Below are 15,222 nucleotides of genomic sequence, written 5' to 3'. Positions count from 1 at the left end.
AGAGGCATAGAGATATAGAAGAGAGACACACAGAGAAATTAAAGAGGACAGAGAAAGAAGAGAAGACAGAGAGGAAGATATAAGAGAGAGAGAGAGAGGCAGAGAGAGAAGAGAAAGGAGAGACAGAGAAAGAGAAGAGAAGAGAGAGAGGGAGATATAAGAGAGAGAGAGATAGAGGCAGAAAGAGAAGAGAGAGGAGAGAGAGGGAGATATAAGAGAGAGAGAGAGAGAGGCAGAAAGAGAAGAGAGAGGAGAGAGAGGGAGATATAAGAGAGAGAGAGATAGAGGCAGAAAGAGAAGAGAGAGGAGAGAGAGGGAGATATAAGAGACAGAGAGAGATAGAGGCAGAAAGAGAAGAGAGAGGAGACAGAGAGACAGAGAGAGAAGAGAGAGGAGAGAGGAGAGAGGAGAGAGAAAGGAGAGACACAGAAAGAGAAGAGAGAAGAGGCGAGAGAGGGACATATAAGAGAGAGAGAGAGAGATAGAGGCAGAGAGAGAGGGACATATAAGAGAGAGAGAGAGATAGAGGCAGAGAGAGAGGGACATATAAGAGAGAGCGATAGATAGAGGCAGGGAGAGAGGGACATATAAAAGAGAGATAGAGGCAGAGAGAGGGGGACATTCAAGAGAGAGAGAAGAGAGAAATGAGAGACAGAGAAAGAGAAGAGAGAAGAGAGAGAGAGGCAGATCGAGAAGATAGAGAGAGGAGAGAGAAATGAGAGACGAGAAAGAGAAGAGGAGAGAGAGAGGGACATAAGAGAGAGAGGCAGAGAGAGGAGAGAGAGAGGGACATATAAGAGAGAGAGAGAGAGAGATAGAGGTAGAGAGAGAAGAGAAAGGAGAGAGAAAGGAGAGACAGAAAGAGAAGAGAAAAGAGAGAGAGAGAGAGAGAGAGAGAGAGAGAGAGAGAGAGGGAGTTATGAGGAGAAGAGGGAGGAGAGAGAGGGGAGAGGAGAGAGAAAGGAGAGACAGAGAAAGAGAAGAGGAGAGATAGAGGGACATATAAGGGAGAAAGAGAGATAGAGGCAGAGAGAGAGAGAGGAGAAAGGAGAGACAGTGAAAGAGAAGAGAGAAGAGGAGAGAGAGGGACATATAAGAGAGATAAAGAGAGATAGAGGCAGAGAGAGAAGAGAGGAGAGAGAGGAGAGAGAGGAGAGAGAAAGGAGAGGCAGAGAAAGAGAAGAGAGAAGGGAGAGAGAGGAAGATATAAGAGAGAGAGAGAGAGACAGAGAGAGAAGAGAGAGGAGAGAGAAAAAAGAGAGATAAAGACAGAGAAGAGAGAAACAAAGACACACAGAGAAGATAAGAGAGACAATGAGAGAAGAGAAAAGAGAGAAACAAAGATACAGAGAAGATAAGAGAGACAATGAGAGAAGAGAAAAGAGAGAAAAGAGAGAAATAAAGACACAGAGAAGATAAGAGAGACAATGAGAGAAGAGAGAGAGAAAAGAGAGAAACAAAGACACAGAGAGAGGAGAGAGACAAAGACACAGAGAGAAGAGGAGAGAGACAATGAGAGAAGAGAAGAGAGAGAGAAAAGAGAGAAACAAAGACACAGAGAGAGGAGAGAGACAAAGACACAGACTCACAGAGAAGAGGAGAGAGACAATGAGAGAAGAGAAGAGAGAGAGGAGAGAGACAAAGACACAGACTCACAGAGAAGAGGAGAGAGACAATGAGAGAAGAGAAGAGAGAGAGAAAAGAGAGAAACAAAGACACAGAGAGAGGAGAGAGACAAAGACACAGACTCACAGAGAAGAGGAGAGAGACAATGAGAGAAGAGAAGAGAGAGAGGAGAGAGACAAAGACACAGACTCACAGAGAAGAGGAGAGAGACAATGAGAGAAGAGAAGAGAGAGAGAGGAGAGAGACAAAGACACAGACTTACAGAGAAGAGGAGAGAGACAATGAGAGAAGAGAGAAGAGAGAAGAGAGAGAGAGGAGAGAGACAGACACAGAGAAGAGGAGAGAGACAAAGAGAGTCAGAGAGAGATAGAGAGAGAGACAGAGAGAGAGACAGAGGGAGAGTGAGTGAGAGAGAGACAGAGAGAGAGTTAGTGAGAGAGATACAGGGAGAGACGAGAGAGAGTTAGTGAGAGAGATACAGGGAGAGACAGAGAGAGAGTTAGTGAGAGAGATACAGGGAGAGACCGAGAAAGAGTTAGTGAGAGAGATACAGGGAGAGACCGAGAAAGAGTTAGTGAGAGAGATACAGGGAGAGACCGATAGAGTGAGAGAGACAGGAAAAGAGAGAAAGTCAGAGAGAGACAGATAGAGACAGAGAGAGATAGAAGAGAGAGAGTGAGAGAGACAAGAGAGAGATAGAAGAGAGAGAGTGAGAGAGACAAGAGAGAGAGTGCGAGAGACAGAGAGATAGAAGAGAGAGTGAGAGAGACAGGAAAAGAGAGAAAGTCAGAGAGAGACAGATAGAGACAGAGAGAGATAGAAGAGAGAGAGTGAGAGAGACAAGAGAGAGATAGAAGAGAGATAGTGAGAGAGACAAGAGAGAGATAGAAGAGAGATAGTGAGAGAGACAAGAGAGAGATAGAAGAGAGAGAGTGAGAGAGACAAGAGAGAGATAGAAGAGAGAGAGTGAGAGAGACAACGAGAGAGAGAGAGAGAGAGAGAGAGAGAGAGTGAGGTAGTTAGGAATAGAAGAGAGGAGGTGTTCTTCTCAGTTCTTCCTCCCCTGCTCTCAGTTCTTCTTCCTGCTCTCCGCCGAGGTGATCGCGATTGTCACTGCCGCTTGAGAGTCGTGGTCTCCACGATGAAGGCCTGGCGAAAGGTCTACCATGCGATCAAGGATTCTGCTCTGATTGGCCGTGCAAAGATCGTCAGCGAGTTCAAAGTCAGTAATTCCATCGATTCTACGAAGATCCGAATCTCTCTCTTTCTCTACCTCTCCCTCCGTTTGTGTTCAATGTCTGTCATTATCTCTTGTATTGTGTCGCGCCCGTGATTGGAGTGAAGGCCTCGTTTTGTTGCTTTATCTTGCTCTGCATGTTCCGTAGGATATCGATGTTGCCATCGTGAAGGCCACCAGGCACGCCGAATCGCTTCCGAAAGAGCGGTGTATCAGAAGTGAGCAAGACTCTCTCCAAATTCTTGAGTTTTGGTCTTGTTTTGTTTGATCTCTATTCGGAATCCTACTGTACTGTGGATTGGATTGTGACATCGAAGGGATTGTGTGTGTGGCCCGAAGTTTTGGGTTTTTTTATATTTGATCCTTTGTTGAAAATAGGTGTTCATCTTTTCAACCTTTGATTGTAGTTTTCTTCGATTTTTTTTTCAATTTTTTCTTGTTTTCTGAGGTTTCTTAATTTTCTTTTACATCTCGTTTCAGAAATTTTGGCTGCCACATCTTCAGTTCGGCCTCCATCTGATGTGGCTTACTGTGTTCATAAGCTTGCAAGGAGGTTAGCCAAGACCCATAGTTGGACGGTTCGTTGCGTTTCCCACCTTTTTGATTTTTAATTTAATTATTATAAAAAAATCTCATCGTTATCTGGTTCTATACAAATCGTTTCTGCTATGTGTTATGATCCACATGGATATCCGATGAAATTCTAGAAAAATAAGAGGAAGATAGGAGGAGAGAAGAAGAATATGTGGAGTTAGAATGGCCTAGGCTTCAAGAACTTCGGAATTGGGAGTTCTTGTCTTCATGACAGACGGATACAGATACTTGTGCCAAGAATACACTGAATAGCCATTCATGAAAAGTGTTTCTAATAAACTTACAAAGGGGGATCCATTTTTTATTGAAGAAAAACAATGGAGTATTTATAATCCTAAGGCTGTTCAAGAATTGGTTATTTTCCTGCCCATGACTCGGTCGTTGCCTGAGGCTCATTGAGTGGGTTTTCTTTGATGAGTCCCTATCAGTACTCTATCATTATGTTAACCCCAGATGTCTTAGTTTTATGAAGAAGTTATTCATCCTATTTGAATAACTTTTTTCCAAGTCACCTAATATTTATTTGTATGATCGTTCATTTTAGAGCGTTCCCATGTTTTGTAAATTGCATTATTATTCATTTTTTCTCGAGAAAATTACTTTTCCTCACAGAAGAAGACGAGCACGGTGATAGCATCGCTCTAATATTCCTGTTTCTCGCAGGTTGCCTTGAAGATATTAATCATTATTCACAGAAGTTTGAGGAACGGAGACCAGACTTTCAGGGAAGAACTTATGAACTATGCTCATCGAAGACATATTTTCCACTCATTTAACTTCACGGACAATTCTTCCCCTCTTGGTAATTTTTATGTCGCTTAGATCATGCATGAAAAAATCATTTATTTCCGGATCTGCATTCCACTAGATTTTCCAATGATCTTGGCTTCCTTTTATGATTCTTTTTACCCCTCTGCAGCTAGGGAGTGTTCTTCCTGGGTGTCAGCATATGCCCTCTTTCTAGAGGAACGTCTTGAATGTTTAAGTACCTTAAAATTTGACGTTGAAACTGAGTCATTGATCAACTCTTCGTCTGGGTCTGCCAAGGTGGAGAAGTCTGCCTACGGATTATTGTCTAATTTTATTTATTAATCTCTTGAGCTCATTATAATCCTTTTTGGGGTTTCTTTCTAGGCTCACAGCAGGATGAGATTAATGCCTTGTGATGAACTCCTGACGAAACTTCCTTCTCTACAGCAGCTTCTTTTCCGTCTTACTGGGTGTCAGGTAGTATAGAGTCCGGCATGGTTTTTCTTTTTTCTCGTGCCAGAAGTACATTCCCTCCTATTTATGTTTCTGATTCCTCATTTTTCTTGTAGTCTGAAATATCAGCATATAGAAACCAGCTCATCCAGTATGCTTTAGCTTTGGTAAGATCCTGTTTGTTTTTTCTTTTGTTTTATCTTTTTTTTTTATCTTGGATTTGGGGAATGAGAAATTTTATCATAGAAAGTTTATGCAACTTCTGTGTTCTTTCATTAGGTATCTGTCTACGTCATCTGTTTGGTAGCTTTTATAGTTGTGTGGTTGTCTAACCAACAAGTATTAAAATATTGTGCAGTTGGTGAAGGAAAGTTACAAAATCTATTGTGCTATCAGCGACGGAATTATCAACCTAGTAGATTTGGTAAGTTTGGCTGTGTGTGTGCCGGTATTTTCTCTACTACCACCATTTTTCTAATATTTACCATTTTCAGTTCTTTGGTATGTCAAGGAATGATGCTATGAGAGCCCTCTGCATCTACAAAAAAGCTGGCCTTCAGGTACTGTTAGTTGTTCAGAAATTATTTTTTATGAATCTCTCAGGAATTCGCTCATACTCAGGATTTCCTACTTAGGTGGAAAGTCTCTCAAAATTCTACGAGTTAGCCAAAAATCTGGAGCTCTGTCGCAATTTTCAGTTCCCTCAGTTAAAACAGGTTCCATACTTTCCCACCAATAGAAAACAGTTCCATTAATTTATGACTTTCAATTGTTTTAGAGTACCTCTTAATTTTATCTCGTTTAAGGAGCAAAGTTTTATTTTTTATGCCACCGTCTGAAGAAATATTGTCTGTTCTTTTCGACAGCCTCCGCCATCATTTCTGAAAATCATGGATGAATACATAGGGGAAGCTCCTCCAGCGGGTTCTGTTTCTGAAAGTAAACTGGTTAGTAAACTTCAATGTCATAAAAATAATAATGAAAACGATAGTTCCCAACCATAAGATTCATGAGCTGTAATTTGCGAAAAAATTATTTCTTTTGGGAACTTCAGGGGCACGAGGATAAATCTAAAAGTCTTTCTCAAAAACTAGAGAACTCTGCAGCAAACAATGGCCTTGATACTGCAGCCAATACCAGAGCAAGGATGCTGCCGCTTGAAGAAGGAACACTGGGAGGAGAAGGTGATCGTGCCACAAAGCTGCCTGTACCGGTGAGGACGGGAGATTTACTGGTGAGCCAGTGATATTTTCTTTGGCGTTCTTCTCAGGAGAATCATTTAATATCTTCTGTCTTTTTCCAGGATCTGCGCGACCTGAAGCCACTGCCAACCCAGATGAAGACCAGGGTCATTGTTCATTCCTCGGCTTTTGCCCATCCTGGTAAATTTATATCTCTCTCTATCTTCCTTATTCTTCTTCTTCTTCTTCCCCTATCCCCCCTTTGTCGTCTTCCTCTCTCTCCCTCTCTTCCCTTTTTTTCTCCTTGTTCTCATTCTTCTTCTTTTCCCTCTCTATCTTATTCCTCCTCTTATTTCCCTCTCTATCTTTTTCCTCTCTCTGCCTTCATCTTCTCCCTGTTTCTCATTTTATCCTTATTATTCATCTTCCTCTCTCTCCCTGTTTCTTATTTTCTCATTATTCTTCTTCCTCTCTCTCTCTCTCCCTGTTTCTCATTTTCTCCTTATTATTTTTTTTCCTCTCTCTCCCTGTTTCTCATTTTCTCCTTGTTATTACTTTTCCTCTCTCTCCCTGTTTCTCATTTTCTCCTTGTTATTACTTTTGCTCTCTCTCCCTGTTTCTCATTTTCTCCTTGTTATTACTTTTGCTCTCTCTCCCTGTTTCTCATTTTCTCCTCCTTATTCTTCTCCCTCTCTCTCCCTGTTTCCCATTTTCTCCTTACTATTATTTTTCCTCTCTCTCCCTGTTTCTCATTTTCTCCTTATTATTCTTCTTCCTCTCTCTCCCTGTTTCTCATTTTCTCCTTATTATTCTTCTTCCTCTCTCTCCCTGTTTCTCATTTTCTCCTTATTATTCTTCTTCCTCTCTCTCCCTGTTTCTCATTTTCTCCTTATTCTTCTTCTTCCTCTCTCTTTTTTTTCTTCTTTTTTCTCTTCCCTCGCCCTCTATTTTTTTCCTCCTCTCCAATAATTTTTCTCTTCTTCCTCTTATTCTTCTTCTCCCTCTCTGTCTTTTTCTTTTTCTCCCCCTCGCTATTACTTATTTCTTATTCTTCTTCAACTTCTTCCTCTTCTTTTGTCTTCTTCTTTTTCTTCCCCGTCTCTATTTCCTTTTCTCTCCTTCTTCCGCTCAATATTAGTATTTTTCTTCTTCCTCTCTATCAATGTATTTTCCCGCTTCTTCTTTCTTTATCATTCTTTCTCTTTTTCCTCTCAGCTCTCTAATACTTTTCTCTCTCCTTTCTCTTCTTTTTGTTACCCTCTCTATAATACTTTTTCTCTATTTCCTCTTCCCTGCTCTCTAATACTTTCTCTTCTTCCTCTTCTTTTTCTTCTGTCTCTCTCTCTCTCTCCATCTACCTATCTCTCTCTCAATGGGTCATCTTTTTCCTCCCCCATCTCTCTTACTTTTTTTCTCCTTCCTCGTCCATCCCCTTCTTCTGCCTTTTCCTCTCCATCTCTATCATCTTTTCTCTTCTTCTCCATCATCTCTATCATAAACTTCTTATCTTATTTCTCGATCTTCTATTCATCTTAACTCCTTCCTCTATCTCTCCATCAATATTCCTCTTCCTTCATCTCTTCATAAATCTTTATCTTTCTCTCTCTTCCTCCCTATCTCTTATTCCATTCTGATTCTTCTTTCGTACAGAGGAGGACAAGAAGCCAAACCCCGTTGCAGGGTGGGAGCTCGCATTGTTCTCTGCTTCCTCCCCTGTCAGTGGCAACCTCACCGGCACCAAGCTGGTCTCCCTCTCTCTCTATCCCCTTATCTCTCTCTCTTATATGCATCCATCTCTCTCTCCTTATCTCTCTTCTCTTATATTTCCCCTCAGGGCGGGAGCTTTGATTGGCATCTCCTCGACGACCTGTACGGCGGAGTGAATGGAGTGGCAGCTCCCACATCCAACCCTTTGTTTGTCTCCCTCCCTGCTAAGACAACTCCTAGCTTGCTCTAACACCTTCCCCTTCTCCACCCTCCCCCCCCTGTAAAAAACAGGTTCTGGTTAGGAATAGACCAGTCCATGGCATTGGGCCGTTGCGCTGTCGTTGTGTGGTACGGTTTGAATTTTTAAACTGCCCTTCCAACCCAGCTGAGCATTTTCCCTGCCTACTGCCCCGGGCCTGGGACGCTTCCAACAGGTGGTTTTGATCAGTTACTAATAAAGAAAATTATATGTTAAGTCAACATGCTGCTCAACAATCCCTACTCCTGAGTCAAAGAGTGAACAATGACAAATTATAATCACCATCCTGTTTACTGGAGTTGTGATAGGATCCCAGCCGGGATCGTATCGAGGACGGGGTGAACCCTGGCGGAGTGGACGTCACCAGAGGGTTTGACGGAGTGGACATCGTCAAGGGAGAGAAAGAGATACTACTGGAAGGAAACAACCCTGATAACTCATATCCTGCCCTCCAACCAGAAGGAAACATCAAGGGAATGTAGAAAGACGATAATGCCCCTCGTGGGTTTAGTGGACCGTAACAAGTTGTCAATCATTCATTTGTTGTGGCCTGATATGTTGTCTATCTTCTAAATTCAACTATGATAATCTTAGTTCGACTTGAACATGTTCGAGAAGAGAATCAAAGAGATAAAGAACATGATAAGAGAATCAGCAGGGTGAGCAACGTCGATACAATTGCGGGATGGTGCACACCAATTGCTTATGGAAGAGTGTCCTTGATTGCAAGGATGGCCGTCTGCAAAAGGAGCCGTGACCATAGGAGCTGAGGATGGTAAATGTCAGAACGACTTCTGATGTGTCAAAAGCCCCTAATCACCCGCGTTCACGTGGCTTAAGACGGCTTGATTGTTGGGCCTGTCCGGCTTGATTGTTGACTGGGCGGAGGGGTTTCGTAGGAGCGAGTGCGGATCACATCATAGCCCTCTTCAATTCCTTGTGTGCTGCTTCCTGTCCATCCTGATCAGATGGGGTGGGGATGGAATGAGACTGGATGGGACAGCAGGATGGGATTGAACGCGATGGGACGGACAGAATGGGATGGGGATTGAATGAGGCGGGATGGGAGAGAATGGGTCAGGGATGGAAAGAGCCGGGACGGGAGAGAACAGGATGGGATTATAGTTCCCGAAGATCGTCGCATCTGACGTCCGGATATTTCAACTTCATCCAAACCGTCCCGTCCAGGGATTCATCCATTAAAGAAAAAAATCGTCTGCGTCCTGACTTTGCCAGGTTCGTCCCATCTGGAGAAAAACCGTCCCGTCCTTCATCCTAGACGGAAAAAAATCACTTTGAACATTTTTAATATACTTTTCCAAGTTTTTTGGGAAATATGGAGGAGAGAGAAAGCGGAGTGACATATGTGCAATTACTTTTTGGCGGCGTCAGTTTGCGCCCTAAAAAAAACATGAACTTTGATGCAAAATGTCAAGGAATTGATTACGCAATGCCACATAGTAAGATATCAACCGTCGGAATGGAATCCGACAGATTTTTGTCCATCCCTTACAGTCCATCGTCCGAGACCTCTGGACGACGGTTTTTTCGTCCGACGATAGGAAAACCGTCCCGTCTGTTCATCTCGGCACGAATTTCTGTCCCGTGTATTTGTCCCCGGACGAATTTCCGTCCCAGTTTTCACCCAATCGGGGACGGGACGGGAGAGAACAGGATGGGATTGAATGGGACGGGACGGATCGAGGATAGAACGGGACGGAACGGGACCCATTGCGACGGAAGAGAACGGGACGGAACGGGACTCATTGTGACGTAATAGAACGGGACGGAACGAGACTCATTGCGACGGAAGAGAACGGGACTCATCTTGACGGAATAGAACGGGACGGAACGGGACTCATTATGACGGAATAGAACGGGACGGAACGGGACTCATTATGACGGAATAGAACGGGACGGAACGAGACTCATTGTGACGGAATAGAACGGAACGGAACGACTCATTGTGACGGAATAGAACGGAACGGAACGACTCATTGTGACGGAATAGAACGGGACGGAACGAGACCGAACAGAAAGGAAAAAGGACGGAAACGGGACGGAAAATGACGTGACGGAACGAGACCGAACAGAAAGGAAAAAGGACGGAAACGGGACGGAAAATGACGTGACGGGACGCTCAGTGCGGGTAAATTTTGGGGGATGACGAACAGGCCACCTCCCTGTCCCAGGAGGAGCCTACAAATACCTGCCCCACCTGTCCCAATTTCTCTTCTCAACTCGGCCATGGCGCGGACCGTCGCGCGAGCCCTAATCGGGGAATCGCCGCTCCCCTACCGCGCCCCGGCGCCGAGCTCGCGCCTGATCAACCTCCGAGGAAGGTCCGGCGGATCGGGCAAGCTCGCGGAGATCTTCGAGCTGGAGATCGACGAAGAAATCGATGGCCGCGGCGGCGCTTCCAGATCTGCCGCTGCCAAGCGCTTGGAAGACGTCATCCATGGCATCGTCGTCCGCCGAGCAGCCCCCGACTGGCTCCCCTTCATCCCCGGCTCTTCCTACTGGGTTCCACCCCCTCGCAAGCGCTCCCGCGGCCTGGTCGGAATCCTCGGCGCCGCGTCCAGCGCCATGGCCGAGGAGGAATTTCTCTCGATCCGGACTGCCAGAGGCTGGCCTTCCCCCGCCCACCTCCAAGGTACTTGCTTTGTCGCCAATTTGTTTGATTTCGCTTGTTTCAATCGCGATTTGTTTTGTCGAATTACGACATTCGGTTGTTGGGATTAGGTTTAGGTTTGTGATTTTTTTTCCCCCTTGTGCAGATTTATCGCCGGATCCTGCGGAGAAGAATCTGATCAAAGAGGCCATCGCGCTGTCCGAGGATGAAGATTCTTAAATTGCACATAGAACATGGAAAGGAGGAGAAGCCGTCATCGCGGATTATTCTTGGTTTGGATCGCTTCCTGCTCAATCAGTCCTTGATAAATTTGTTCTTCTGTTTACGATGTATCATGTAAATATCTGTTAAAGTCCGCATTATTATGTAATCATTACTAATTATACACTTAATCATCTTCTTCGTTGCTCTCCAATGATCTTTTCCAAGTTCTTGCTGAAAACCTGCGTTCTTTCTTTCGTTCTTGAAGATGTGAATAGGGATGGTTCTTTCTACCCCATCCTCTCGTTTAACTCTCCTCTCTTTGGTTTGTCTTTCTTATCTCTCTCTATCTCAATTTTCTCGATCTCATCTCTCTATCTTTCTCTGTTGTTTCCCAACTCTCGATTTTTTTCTCTCTCTAGTTGCTCATCTCTGTCTTATCTCTCTCTATCTAGTTTCTGGCATCTGTCTCTTTCCTTGCTCATCTCTCTTTTCTCTCTCTATCTCATTTTTGTGTCTTTGTCTCATTCGTCTCTCGTCGCACTCTATCTCTGCCTGCGCATATCTCTCTCTCATTGCTCATCTCTATCTTATCTTTCTCTTTCTCTGATTTCTCATCTCTCTATTGTTGCTCATTTCTTTCTTTTCTCTCTCTCTCTCTCTCTCTCTCATTTCTCGTCTCTCCTTGCGCATCTCACTATTATTTCTCTTACACATTTGTGGTCTCTCTCTCTCTCTGCTCGTCTCTTTCTTATATTTCTCTCTCATGCGTCATCTCTAACTCGTTGCTCATCTCTTCCATATATATATATATATATCTTATTTCTCTATCATTAATATACTCTCTCCTTCGCATCTCTTGCATCTCTCTTTATGGTGTTACTCTTCTCTTTCTTATCTCTCTCTCTCTCTCTCATATTTCTTGCATCTCTCTCTATCACGCGACTCGTCTCTTTCATATCTCTCTCTCTCATTTCTCCTTGCTCTCTCGCTGCTCATCTATATCTAATTTCTTTCTCATTATCATTGCTCATTTCCTTCTTATCTCTCTCTCTCTCTCTTCTGGTTCTCTTCTCTCTCGTTGCTCATTGCTCTCATATGGCTGTCTCATTTCTCTCTTTTTGCTTATCTTTCTTTTCTCTTTTTCGTTGCTCATCCTGGTCTCTCATTGCTCATCTTTCTCTTATCTGTCTTTTGTTGCTCAGTTCTATCTTATCTCTCTCTTTCATTGCCCCTTTCTCTATTTTCCTTATCTTTCTCCTATCTGTCTTTGCTCATCTTTCTCTTTGTCTCTCTCATTGCTCGTCTCTCGTCTCTTCGGCCCTCTTGTTCCGCCTCTCTTTCTTCTCGTTAATCATATCTCTCTAATCTCGCTCTCTCGTTTTTCTTCGAAAAAATAGGGAGGATCAGACCTGAATTGAATAATATACATGAAACATGTAAAAAATAACAGATCATAGTGGTCCTCTTCAATACCAGTATGAAATAAACTCAGAACATCATGCAAGACGACGCCCATTGAGACCGCCTACCTTAAATACAACCTCTTTGTGGTGCAGCCATATTGCCCATAAAACCAAGTGGAGCGTTCCGCAAATTGAGCCCCAACATGAATCATCCACCTTGGTTAACTTATGTGGGCTCCATATCATGCTAGTATATCTGGGAACATGTAGGGCACACTACCAAGATATTTAGGAACATGTGCATCTGGAGAATGATTAACTCCTCCATGGGGCCCTCGTGGATATTCTTCTATGTATTCTGGAGAATGGAATGGGACTCTCCACACCCAACCATCCCATGTCCCAGTTGAAGGCTGCAAAAGTAACTAAGATTGTTGCATGCTCAAGAATTCTTCCACTCTATGCTATGAAAGAATGCCCTCCAAACCTGATTCCATGTGTAGTCCTGACATTCTCTACCCGATGCTTGATGGCTCCGTGCCATAGGAAATAGGCGCGGGAACCTCTTCTATGACATGTCTCAGGATGACCAATCATCAAGCCACAAGCAAAATAGTGATGTCCCTTAGTCTAGCTTCAATGAGAACTTAGATTCGAGAGAAAAGTTATCTCGAGCTGAAGTAGAAACTAGACACTCCTCTAATTGGGTTTGTGGGACACTCGATAACTTCCTATTTATTAGATTACTTTCATGATTTTTTGGATATTGTTCTGGATTTTTTTGGCATCCTATTTTTGAATATAATAATATTCAGTCAGAATATATTATTTAGAATTTTTGGTACTAAAATTATAAGAAACAATTTTCTAGGTCAATATATACTAAATGATCTTCTAAGTGAAAAAAATTACAATTATTTAAAGATATTTTATAATATTTTGGGCTTATTTAGATGTCCCCACATTTGTGCGATTAATCGTTGTACACAGCCAATCATAGCTCAAGCCATGATTTGCAGTTTGATTATGAAAAAAATCATACTTTCCACATCTAGATACCTCTAGGACCAATCATATTTTCAACTATTTCTATTTTTTATTGTATGACGACATGGACCAATAAAAAATTGCATCAATTTCCATCACAATCAATATGATTTCAAAACTTTAAAAAGTATGGTGATGTCAACCAATGGAGGAAAACTGGATTTAAATTGCAGTCATTGCCATTTTGGAGTTAGAGAAAGCGCATGCACACAGCATATTTATATTTTCAGAGAAAAAATTTAACAGATAATGATGCGTGCTTTACGGACAGTTTGAGGAGAACTTAAACTGTTGATTAACACGCATTGGCAAATGGCCAAAGGCCAAAAAACATGAATAAAGCTTTGGAAACTCTGAAGATCCCTTACCACATTTGAGATATGTCAGACAGGAGAGAGAAAGTTTGACAATTTAGAATTAGTTTAACTTCAAATAATTGTATCCGACTACAGATAACACACAAATAATTGGGTTATTTCTCTGAAATTTACATTGTTTTATGCATTAAAATAATATAAATGTGTCTTATCAGACTTTAATGATCAAATCTATCTTTAAAGTGATATTCTGATTTTTTGTGGATTCAATGGTACTTTTACGGATTTTTCCGACATTATACTCTTAAAAAAATAATTTTCTGATTCAGAATATTTTTTTAGAATTTTTGACCTATGGAGATATGATTTTTACAAGGTCAAATATATATATTGGCTTAGTATTTTATTTATAATGATTGATTAGTTTATTTTTACTTAAAAATGTGCCCCCCACGCGTCGCCATTAGATTCCATTAAAGGGCGACCAATCTAAAGCATTCACAATGATTAGCTGCATGAATCATTGAAAAAAGGTGCAATTATGGCATCCTGATTTTCAATGCCATAACACGTGTACCACTTCAACTGATGAAAAAATATATAGATAATGCAGTGGCACGCAGAACCGCGTGCCATGCCAGCCAGTCATTAGGGAATATTTCCCCTTAGTGACATGAATGACATGCGTTAGTGTTTCATTCACTAGAAATGGACGAAGGGGAAATATTATGATGTGACGCACGGTGAAGCACCACCACATCACAAGGATTAAATAATGATATTCAAATATTTGTCTTTTCTTCCTCACAGTTATATGTGGCACCTGCATATCTCGTGATTGCAGAAGATGAGACAATTGCATCAATCACTAAATGATTGATGATTGGACATCTTACTCCCCATGAAAAATGATGAAGCGTTCACTGTCGATAATGGATTGGTCCAACTTCAAATCTTGATATCTAATGATCCATAAGATCAATTGAGCTAAAATTTTGAGGGACGCTTCGTATTCAATCCCTCTTTCTGATGGTGAGGATGCCAACGCATTGACATTGGACGCGTCACTACCGTCAACCGAAGTCAACGCCGGCGCTACGGACACGTCGCCACCATCATCGGACGAAGTCAACACACCGGCGTCATGCACGTCTCCATGCATGCACGCTCCTTCACGCATCATGATACGTCGCCAACGGCAGATCAACAACTGCCCCTTAACGTGACACAAGTCACGTCTCTCATCTTCAATTTCTCGTCTTTAATTTCTCGTCGTTAAGTTGTATTTTCTCTTTCCTCCAAGGCCTATATGTATATGCCATTGTTTCAAGAAACAGTTAGGCAGTCATTATTCAGGAATTGAGTTTGTTTGTAACTCTTCTTGGAGGACTGCCCAGCCTCCCTTACCCCTTCTCCAACCCTACCACCGTCGCCTCCGCCGCTGGTGCCGCCATCTCACGTTGCCGGCCATCTTCCTCTGCATCTCTCTCTTCTCCTTCTCTCCTTCTTTATTCTCTCTCTTCCCTCTCTCTCCACCGCCCAGGAGTGCCAAGGCTGCCCACCCTTGGCCAGGGCTGCCGCTTAGGACTGCCCAAGGACCGCCCTAGGCTGCCCAGCCAGGGCCACCCAAGGGCCGCCAAAGGCCGCCCAGGCTGCCCAATGAGGGCTGCCCCGAGGCCGCCCCCAGGCCGCCTATCCAGGGCCGCCCAAAGGCCGCCCAGGCCACCCCAACCAGGTCTGCCCAAGGCCGCCGCCAGGCTGCTCCAAGACGACCGTCCCCAGCCTGCCCGTGCGCCCCCGTCTTGCCCGTGT

At 43.2% G+C, this 15,222-nt stretch overlaps 2 protein-coding genes across 3 annotated transcripts; both read left to right on the top strand.

Annotated features, from left to right (window-relative positions):
• The first annotated feature begins 2,567 nt into the window (after positions 1-2,567).
• On the top strand, positions 2,568-7,932 carry LOC144713214 (putative clathrin assembly protein At5g57200). 2 transcript variants are annotated; one of them, XM_078587729.1, is made up of 15 exons: positions 2,568-2,848; positions 3,012-3,081; positions 3,344-3,441; positions 4,121-4,259; positions 4,377-4,504; positions 4,592-4,684; positions 4,777-4,827; positions 5,019-5,084; positions 5,155-5,220; positions 5,296-5,376; positions 5,527-5,607; positions 5,715-5,873; positions 5,964-6,042; positions 7,492-7,586; positions 7,676-7,932. In XM_078587729.1, exons 1-15 carry the CDS (start codon positions 2,768-2,770, stop codon positions 7,796-7,798), a joined length of 1,410 nt encoding a protein of 469 aa, XP_078443855.1. In that variant the 5' UTR covers positions 2,568-2,767; the 3' UTR covers positions 7,799-7,932. The 2 variants fall into 2 exon arrangements, with proteins under 2 accessions (XP_078443855.1, XP_078443854.1); XM_078587728.1 differs by having other exon boundaries at positions 2,577-2,848; positions 5,715-5,894.
• A 2,023-nt stretch (positions 7,933-9,955) lies between these two features.
• On the top strand, positions 9,956-10,854 carry LOC144713185 (uncharacterized). Its single transcript, XM_078587697.1, has 2 exons — positions 9,956-10,460; positions 10,585-10,854. The coding sequence occupies exons 1-2, from the start codon at positions 9,971-9,973 to the stop codon at positions 10,656-10,658; spliced, it is 564 nt and encodes a 187-aa protein (XP_078443823.1). The 5' UTR covers positions 9,956-9,970; the 3' UTR covers positions 10,659-10,854.
• The last annotated feature ends 4,368 nt before the right edge of the window (positions 10,855-15,222 follow it).

The sequence above is a fragment of the Wolffia australiana genome, chromosome 15 (assembly GCF_029677425.1).
Source record: "Wolffia australiana isolate 7733 chromosome 15, ASM2967742v1".
NCBI lineage: Eukaryota > Viridiplantae > Streptophyta > Magnoliopsida > Alismatales > Araceae > Wolffia > Wolffia australiana.
This window is presented reverse-complemented; position numbering and strand designations above follow the sequence as displayed.

Bases quoted from the DNA above. Each gene is read 5' to 3' on its own strand.
- LOC144713214 (XM_078587728.1), top strand. From the start codon at position 2,768: ATGAAGGCCTGGCGAAAGGTCTACCATGCGATCAAGGATTCTGCTCTG. The intron at 4,828-5,018 runs GTAAGATCCTGT...AATATTGTGCAG, and splicing joins TCCAGTATGCTTTAGCTTTG to TTGGTGAAGGAAAGTTACAA. The intron at 5,377-5,526 runs GTTCCATACTTT...TCTTTTCGACAG, and splicing joins AGTTCCCTCAGTTAAAACAG to CCTCCGCCATCATTTCTGAA.
- LOC144713185 (XM_078587697.1), top strand. From the start codon at position 9,971: ATGACGAACAGGCCACCTCCCTGTCCCAGGAGGAGCCTACAAATACCT. The intron at 10,461-10,584 runs GTACTTGCTTTG...CCCCTTGTGCAG, and splicing joins TTCCCCCGCCCACCTCCAAG to ATTTATCGCCGGATCCTGCG.